General features: G+C 45.8%; 1 protein-coding gene across 1 annotated transcript; it reads right to left on the bottom strand.

The window, feature by feature from the left end:
- Positions 1-626: 626 nt before the first annotated feature.
- Positions 627-9,071, bottom strand: CXCL14 (C-X-C motif chemokine ligand 14). The gene is made up of 4 exons (XM_015642307.1): positions 8,743-9,071; positions 7,779-7,884; positions 3,295-3,405; positions 627-1,776 (listed from the first exon to the last, which is right to left on the bottom strand). The coding sequence occupies exons 1-4, from the start codon at positions 8,804-8,806 to the stop codon at positions 1,761-1,763; spliced, it is 297 nt and encodes a 98-aa protein (XP_015497793.1). The 5' UTR covers positions 8,807-9,071; the 3' UTR covers positions 627-1,760.
- Between the last annotated feature and the right edge of the window lie 754 nt (positions 9,072-9,825).

Genomic DNA, 9,825 nt, shown 5'->3' with positions numbered 1-9,825 from the left:
GAGCAGCCCCATGTACAGCTGCCCTTGCACAGCTGGGAGCAGGCAGGGAGGCCAGAGATGCTCTTCAGGGAGCACCAGGAGCTTCCAAAATGTTTAAACTCCTGCTGGCTTTACCCTCCCAAGCTCCTGCTTTCCTTTCATCTGGGCAGTGGTGTAGGGACCTTGTTGGGTGCAAAGTCCCTCCCTGGGGGTGAGGGCAGAAACTGGGCAAGAAGAGGTGGTGGCTCACAGGTTTTGTTTGCCTGACTTTTGTTTTATGACCATTTCTAATCAAACCCAGATCTTGTCCAAATCATTTTCTACATGGTTTTCTATGAACCGAAGTTGTTGATTTATGTTTGCTTAAGACAACACTAGAGCAGTGGTTATGGGCAAATGGCATCTCCCTCTTTTATGCCACAGCATTCCTCAGTGTTTGGCTAAAGTCCAAATCCTAAAATGAAGAAGGAAAGTAAATTGTACTGGAATAATGTTCTTTAATTCCAGTGTCATCAAGATGTCTTATCACTAATCAGCTTCTCTGATGTACTGTTTCCCCCCCTCCAAAACCAATTCAGCTACCAAGTGATTGAAAGTGGGAGGAGTTCTCTGATGGCTTAAGAAAATTTACAAGCAGTTGTAAAAATTTTTTTAAATATTTTTTTTTATTACTTTTTTTTCATTTGTCTTAGAAAGAAATATGAAATCTGCATGCAACCTTCTAAATATTTCAAACATTTAAATAGCATATGATAATTTAGCAGTACAGTACATTATACAGCGAGATAATATAGGGAGATTTCCTAAAGTATATTTACAAATGAAAAGGTAGTTTTGTTATATTAAAAAGAGGAATTCACTGCTTAACACTGAAGTATTACATTCAAAATAATGAATATTGTTGTACTGTGACTAAAACATACATAGGTATTTATATGTTTGCCCTATCATATTTTTCATAAAAAGGTACCTTTTAAAGGCTTTTTTTTTTGTTGCTACAAATCTAGGAAAACATACACAATAGTCTTGAAGCTTAAGATGTCTCAGTACTGAAGCCACAAACTTTCTGTAAGTGCTTCAGGTGGAAAAAAACCAACATTTTCTTAGTAATAAAAATGACCTAGAAATGCTTTCTAACGCATGAGAGGTTAAATGGGAGACGCAGGACGCTTCGCCTTGCAGCAAGACCTCAGGTCCATTAAAGAAGAGGTACATGAGTGATGCTCACGCTCGTTTGACGAGGTGCTGAGGGACCTCACTTCTGCAGGTACAGCCACAGCATTTCAGTGGCATCTTCCCCAGCAAACTCATCTTTGGTCCCTGCTCTGCCTGACTGAGGTGAAGGCTGCAAACACGAGCAACAACCCCAGCCCAAAGCTTTCCCACTGCCAGGGGTGAGGGCCATGGCTGTACAACACCGTCACAAACAGTTCTGTGTGCCTAATGAGCTTATAAAGCTCGATTGCAATCATAGTGAAATATGAATGAATAATAATTAAAAACAAAAAACTCCCAAAAGAACTTATTTAAAATGAAAAGCACGTGTTTTCCTAATTTCAGTACAGAGCAGACGGGTATGAAATCAGAAGTGCAACAGATGCTTGTGAAATCTGGAAGCCTTTTGCATACGGCTATAAAATGTAAAAACTGACCCTTGGTAAAAAGTGCTTCATAATAATATAGAATTTGTGTCTTATGTCTGCAAGAGAGAAATAATCTTCTGTAGAGCCCAGTCCTATGCCAGCCAAGGGAGTCCACTCCATTCCTTGTACCACTTTCTCTTATTCTTCGTAAACCCTAGACAAAAGAAAAGTCAAGAGCAGGGTGTTTAAACTAGGAATTTAAAAACTCCATTTCAAATAACAATAATATTAATAAATAATAACCAAAAAATAATAAAACCCCAAAAAACAGATTTTTAGCCTGTGCCTGAGTAATTTGGAAAGTAAGTTACTGACTTCATCAGCCACCAGATTGCTACCTCTATCCATAAAGCATCAGGGAGGAGTGCTGGACTTCAACACTGTCATATCTCAGAGGCATGTGGGGAGTGACAAACTCTACCACAATTACCTGGGTAAATAACATGAAGAAATCCACATATACTAATTTGCTTTAAATGCTGGAAAATCCCTATCTCACATACAGATGTTGAAGCTTATCATGAGCTGTATATAGACAATACATTTACAATATCTGTTGTTTGCAATAATATTACGCTAAACCATTTTTCTAGATTGTTTCCTGACAGCACAACTTGATGGGCTTGTCTGTCTGCTTGTTTCCTGAGGGCACAAGCCTGGGGCTGAGCATCCTTTGTCATCTTGATGACAGCCTTATGTAAAAAAAAAAGGAAAAAAGAAACGGGAAGAGTGTAAATATGTGGTTATGCAATATCCAGGGCTTCCCCACGTGCTCTGTTTGTGAAGCAGATGCAGGGAGCTGTCAGGGATTTGGGGAGATGGCCAAGGGCTTGCTGTGCCCTGACATCACCTGGGGATCACTGGCACCCCTGGGCCTGCAGGGAGAGCAGCCTGATGCTCCCTGGCCTTACTTGAGCACTTTTGGGGAGCAAATTCCCCACCAGATGGATGTGGGATCCACCAGAGGAGGATGAGGGTTTGATGGACCTGTACTGTGTGTGGAGGCTCTTTCTTGGACATGGCTGGAGACACAGCAGGAGTTGGGCTGCTCCCCTTAATTACAGATGGGGACATCACCCCTGGCATCTGGAATTCATGTCTCACTCTCTGTCTTCTGTCTATGACTTAGGAAAAAACCCAATCCTCTTTACAAGGGAGAAACTGTGGGAGATTTTTATCAGAAAATTATCATTTTTCTGGGAATGATACACTAGTTAAAACTGTCAAATACCTGCGTCATCAAGTATTGATGATGTTGAGGTGGTATGATTGAAGTGTGGGACAGGGCTCCCTCTTTCCATCTCTCCTGACTGCTTTTCTCGTGACTGTGTGAAAGTTTAGCTTTTCATCTTGAATTTTTACCCGTAGAAGGGAGGTGAGTGTATGTAAATAACTGAGAACGTCAGCTGATGAATATTTTAACCAAAAATAATTACTATTTATAGTCAGAACAGCCTAATGCGAAAATAGAAGCGAGAATTGCATGTGGCAGGAAAAAAATTAATATCAAGAACACCCATTTAAAATTGTAATTTTGGTAATGAAATACATCCTCTGCGCTGGATGGAGCATTCGCCAGCGTGTGCATTTTCCTGTTTTATCTACTTCTGAACGCTGCTGCTTGCCTGATTTGCCTCCACAATCCTCACCCACTCAGCAATCTGGGACTTACCTGCCCTTCTCCTTCCATACTCGGTACCACTTGAGCAGCCTCACGGTGTTCTGGCGCTTGGGGTTGAGGCAGTGCTGCTGCTCGCCCCTGACCCGAGTCCACAGCGTCACACTGCAAGGCAAGGGCAAGGTCACAGCGGCCTGAGACAGCCTGCCCTGCTCCCACACCCTGCCAGACTGGGCCAGGGGGCTCACTGGGGCAGGGTAAGGCTTTTCCAGCTCTGTGCTCAGTGGCAGATATTTTGAGTTTACTGGGATAAGGTCAGAGCAGCTGTTCTCCCCCAGTGCAGGGCATTGAGGTTGTGCCGGTGAAGACGTAGCCACTGGTTTTAATCAGTGGGTTTGCTCTGCCTAAGTGTTAGATATCATCATCTTCTGAGCCTAATTAATTTAATTAGGGCTCATTCAGACAACCACAAGGGCTTTGCATGAGGAGACAGTTCTGTTACACTCAACAATACTTCAACCAAGGGAAATGATCAGAACTGCTTCATTGATTATTTTTACATTTCCCCCCCCCCTTAATTCTGTAGTATTTAAATACTTGCACATGGCAGAGTGCTTGTGTGCCCAACAGACAAGCTCTGAGCCTCAGCATCAGCCCTGGGGCCTTCAGCCTCCTCTGATCACCACTTGATCCTGCTCTTCTTGCTGGCTTAGTGTCCCCTTATTGTCAGGACCAAGCATGCTGGGAGAAAAAACATGGCAAAAGTCTTTTCATCATTTGAGGTTCCCTCCTGGAGGGCTCAGTGAGTGCCACAGCTGAGGTGACAGGAGGGACTGGAGCTGGGTGCCAACAGGACGGCTTTCCACAAACATCAAGACCACCCCACTTTCGGGGCTCAAAATTGACCAGTTTTCTTGTTTTCTTATTAATTTTGTGATTAAAAAAAACCCAGACAAAATCCAAAAATCAACCCACAATGACAATTTGTATTAGAATTAATAATTCTAATGATTTAAATAATTTTCTGGAAATACCATCCGTGAAAGGGAAAACCAATCATTGATTTAATTAAAACCCTATAGTGGAATTAATTAAATGCTGCTAGAGACATGAGTATAATGATGGCAGAAACCCAGAATACCTGTGTATACTGAAGGGTTTCTTTTCTGGTTTGGTTCAGAAAGGAAGACAAAATGCCCTGCAGACTTTCCCAGCTCACCCTCCTGGTGCCTCACAAATGAAAACGTGCTGCCTGCATGAACTGAACTGAGGGTCTCACCACCATTCCAACTTCAAGGGTTTACAACGTGTTCAAGTAGGACTTTCTATTCAATTAACTTTCCTCCCTGCTCCCCTTTTCTGCTCCATCTCCAGCTAAGGTCACAAAATGTTAAGGTATAATTTCCAGGTTGTTTTCTGGGAGGATGTGGACTTTTCCCCAGTGCAAGAGAAATCAGTGGAAGAGCCTTTAATGGCTGCAGGCATCAGAAAGGGAAGGGTCAGTGCTAAAAACTACGGACTAACTCTGTTCTAAGGGTGTTTCCAGACAACTCCTCTGAGAGCAGTGCATGCTTCAGAAGTGGAGTTTTCCTGTAGCTTTGAATGATGTGAGTTTTAAGGGATTTGAGGGCAGAGCAAGGCTTCTCCATGCAGCAGCCACCTCCTCAGCTGTGCTGCCTGCACTGCCTGCTCCAGACCTTGCCTTGGGTTTCTCTTCTGACACGCCACAGAGGATATTTCCAGAAAGTGATGGATAAGCTGAATTGCAGGAGAGGGGCAGGAGCACTTCTGAGAAGCTGCAAGCCCCACATTTTCACCAGGAGCAGTGAAGGATGCTGGATTTACCAGTCTGCAGACTGAGCAGGAAGAGATCCATGGTTTGCCTCTCAGGTGAACTGGCTCTTTCCTCAGGCTGAGATGCATTGCTTTGACATCACATACAGGTTTTCTGCTTTGATTCTGGAGGATGGGCAGCAAAAATGTTGCCAAGGCAGCCCCATGGTCCTCTGCCATTTTCAGACAGTCCCTGATGGATGCAGGGTTGGGTGGCAGTGTGTTTGGGCACCCTGAGATGACCTGGGCCTGCTTTTGGTGATGCTGGTCTGGCAAATGTAAGGGAATGTGCCTTAGAGGTGCTGTGGGAACTTCTACCTGAGTGAGGAGTTGCCTGGATGGGCTGCAAGAAGAGGCTGAGAGAGATGGAGAAGGGATGAAGCACCAGAACTTACACCTCCAGTAAAAGTCCTCTGGTGGGATTTGTCCCTTTGCTGCTCAGGGCTTGGTGGCTGGAGCCTTCACCCTGGTGTCTGAGTGTCCCTGTGCCAAAATTCTCCCCAGTCTGTCTGTGTCTCCAGGGCTGTGGAAAACACCCTGAGTCAATCTGTGACCCCAGCACTGTGTGCCCCTACACATCTCACCTGCAGGGACCGAGGGGCTGCACCTCTGCCTACAAATACTTCTCCATGACCTCAGGGATCCTGGCTCTGGTCCTTTCATCCCAGGCTGCTGTGGGAACTGCCATCTGCCTTTACTGCCCATGGAGAAAGTGAGCTCATTTCCCCTCAGGTCTTCTCAACCTGATATATCTCCACACTCTGGGATGGGGCAAAACACGAGTGGGCATGTTTCAGAACATTTCAGGTAGAAAGAGTTAAACTTCCCTCCTATTTTCTGCTGCTCCCCTCATCCCAGGAGACAGATACACTCACAATTACTGCTAGATGTACCATGAATCTTGATAGGTTTTGACTAGACTGAGGACTCAGTTTAACTGTCTCTTACCCTGTGGCACAGCTCTGCTGGGGCGTTATGGTCACAACCTCCCTAACTGCACCTCCCATACTCACTCTTTCTCTATCCAACATAATTTATATCATGTTTCTGCCATATGAGAGCTTTTAAGGAGGGCAGAAGTGGATACAGCTTCAACAACTCGTTTTAGATGATCACTGCAGCAACAAAAACTCAGTTGCAGGAATTTAGCTCCTCTGTGCTGTGTCCAGAGACTCCCGGATAAATTGGTTCCCAGAATATTAATTTCAGTGCTTTCAATGCTGAGTTCAGGCTGCAGCAGGGTAGCTGGGAAGGCAGTGATGGCAGCAGTTTTCCCTGCCTGCCCCACAGACACCCCAGTGATGAGACAGTGATGGGACAGTTCTGTCCCAGCATCTGCTGCAAGCCCTGACAACTCTCAGCCTTGAGTAGTATTGCTCAATATCTGCCCTGTCTGGAAAAGCAACTGCTCCTGCACGGCATTACGTCTCTGCCAGATTTCTGATTGGAAGCAAAATGTTGCATTAATGATTTCATACCCCCTGGTCACCATCTCCATTTGGGCAAATAGCTGGAGTGGGATGCCAAGGATTAGTGTCTCTCTATGACATCATTTTACTCTTGAAGGGTCAGAGCAAACAGAGTAAAGCCATTATGAGCTGATTCAGGCAGGGTTGCTCTGCAGGAATTTTTCCATTCAGGTCACCATCAGCTGGTTTGGGCTTTAAAGACGTGGGTCTGACGTTCCCTGAGCTCAGCATTGTTCACAGGGATGCTTCTCCACAAGCCCTGCTCTGAGCCTGGCGAGCCAGCTCCATTTGGGAGGTGTGTGGTATCTCCTGTGGTATTTGTGCCAGGTGGATGGGCAGGTTCGGCCCCGTGGCCACTGCAAGGTGCTGGAGGTGGAGTGCAGCCTGCACAGATCCCGTTGTGACTGGTGAGTGTTCCATGGGGGAGCACAATGCTGGATCAAATCAGTCCTTGGTTGATGGTCCTGGGCTGATCTTGGGACCCTTTTCCCCCCTCTGAGGTGGCAGGGGGGCTTGGTGCAGTTTTTTTGAATTATCTGCTCTTCTGGTTCTTATCCAGCTGCATCATGTGCTGGCTGGATGGTGCTTTGTTGGGGCAATCTTAAGATACCCAAAGAGGACAGGAAAAAAGCCAAACCCACCCATATTTAAAATCTAAAACCCCCTTCTATTTTAGCCTGTTATGTAAAAGCTCCAGCCTCAGCTTGGTTACCCACCACATCAGTTTGAGATTTCACAGCAGCATTGGTCCTGGCTCGCAGGGACACTGGGAGAAAAGCTTTCTGTTACATGCTGAGTAACCCCATCAGGTGATGGGGATTCCTCTGCTACAATGCAGGCCGGGGTAACTCTTCCTTTCAGAAACCACCACAGACCAAACTCTGCCCGTGTTCGCTCTGAATGCTCAGAAAAACTTGGGTAAATAGTTCTGAGTTTTGTATCAGGCAGCTTGGAGTGGAATTTGTCCCTATTTTCACTTGAACTAATAATAATCTTTTTAGTGCTACCCATTCTGGAAATACTTATTTGATTTAAAAAAAAAAAAGTGTCAAAAAGTGATATCTGGGGTTTTGGTCAGAATTGCACCTTTTTTTTCATCTGATGCAGCAAATTACTGTTCCCACGAATTAGCATGCCAGGGCATGAGGAAAACAAAGGACAAAGCAGGAACTTGCAGATAAGGTGAACAGTTCAGCTGACAGGGAAACAGAAAGCAATAAATGAAGGAAAACTTACATAATCATCTCTTCCACACAAAATGGGTACCTCGGTTTTATTTCCAGCTTCCGTACATTAGAGAATCTTATTTTAGGACCTTTTCTTGAACATTTGCACTTCACGCCTACAAGAGAAAGCATTTTCTCATGCGCCTGCAAAGCCTCCTGCATACCAAGCGACCCTTCCCCTCCAGCCTGTGTGCATCCAAGAAAACTTCAGTTTGCTCTTTCAAGCCTTGGTGGGAAAAGGCTTGAAAAAAAATAATAAATTAAAGATTTTATGCTTAAAAAGAGATTATTTATTTTTTTCCTTTGGTATATCCCAGAAAAAAGTGGTGACTCTCTGAGAAATATGTTTTAGAGCACTATGTATGTTCTAAGACTTTGTAAATAGCAGATTTTTTAAAGTGCACCTGCTGTGATTAAAATATAATTGTATTTAACAAAATGAAATGAAGGAGACAGAACTCACTTTAAATGAGCAAGCAAGTGCATGTCTGGGCTACTTTCTCATTCACTTGTGTCTCACTTGGACTTTATAGGACTTTGAGTCATTTTTTCCTTGCATGGATGCTGTGGTGCAGTCGTAGCCAGACAAAAGCTGAGTATTTTTTTAACCATCAATTTGTGCACAGCAGAAAACGCAGACTGTGCCTCCACCTTACATCCAGCTCTGCTCTATTTGCCCTGAAAACCAGCCTCAATTTCAAATGAGATATTTGAGCTCTATTCCCGAATGACGAAGAACATGGCATGACCTGCCCCATTGTGAGCTCTGCCTCGCAGTGAAGACACAACTTTAACCCTTGAATTTTACCTCTACTTCACCTTTAAATAACTTTCAGCTCCCTTACTCACAGATTTCATACATCACACCTTTCCACCGTCCAGGGCATAGCTCAGCCCAAGCCAGGGCTATCAAAACAAACACAAATTACTGGAAAAGAGATTTACATGTGAGTAAGCCGAATAAACCGCTTTACCTTCTGCGCTGGCTAAGCACATCGCGATGAAGAGCAGGAGCAGAGCTGCTGTCAGGAGCTTCATTTTGAGTCAGCAGGTACCCAAGGAGATGCCGGGGCGTCGATGCGTTTGTTCTGCTGGGGTTCGTGCCCCCGATGCCGCTGTCCCGGGGCTGGGTCCCAGGGAGGGGACGGCGGAGCGGCTCCCGGCGGAGCGGCTGCCCGGCGCTGCCTGCGCTCTGCCGCTGCCTTCCCTTCTCCTCCTTTAAAGCGGCTCCCGCTGCCCTCGCTCCCTCTCATTAATATGCACAGCAACTCCACCGCTCCCTCCGCTTCCTCAAGCCCGGCGGGGAGGGGGGGACCGGCACCCCGGGGGGGAACATCCCCCATCCCCGCCCCGAACATCCCGGAGGGAGCGCAGGGATGGGGCGGCTGCTTCTGCCTCTGCCCAGATGGGACCTGCTCCATCAGAGGAGGGTTTGCTGGGGAGGGTGATGTGTGTATTTGTATGAATGGGCATGGTAGCTGGAAAACCACCCGCTTGTGAGCGCTCCAGGGATGCCCGCGCTCCGCGGAAATTCCCATGCGCCGTGGATATAAGATTTGCAGAAATCTCACCTGGGAAGGGGCTCTCACCTTTTGTCACACATTGACTTAACTATTAATTTTTCTAGCTTTAGCAGGCTTCTAAATCTAAAGGAAAATTTAGTGAATCAAATGAGGGAAAATATTCTTTAAAGCGTTGTTAGGTGTGTTTAACATGTGGAATGCTTCAGGAAATAAGCTCGGTTTATCGTCGCTTTATTGAACACTCGAACGATATTCTGCTCCAGCAAGAGCAGGGTAGCAACACGCAGGAACTTCATGGATGTAAATACATGTTCCCCCTCCCTTGCAGAGTCTGTTTCTGATTTCAGAAACAGCTTAAAGAGCATCTTTAAATCCAGATTCCAGATTTTTGTCTAAAAGAAACGGGTGGAGAGCAGAGCGGGGTCTGATCGCCTTCGCAGCAGTGTACTCTTACCCCGCCGCAGCCCAAAGCCCCTGCGCTCCGCGGCCCCTGCCAGCCGCGCTCCCCGCTCGCACAGCCATCCATCCCCGCTA

The sequence above is a fragment of the Parus major genome, chromosome 13 (assembly GCF_001522545.3).
Source record: "Parus major isolate Abel chromosome 13, Parus_major1.1, whole genome shotgun sequence".
NCBI classification, from domain to species: Eukaryota; Metazoa; Chordata; class Aves; order Passeriformes; family Paridae; genus Parus; species Parus major.
Note: the sequence above shows the minus strand (reverse complement) of the source record. Positions and strands in the feature narration are given on the sequence as shown.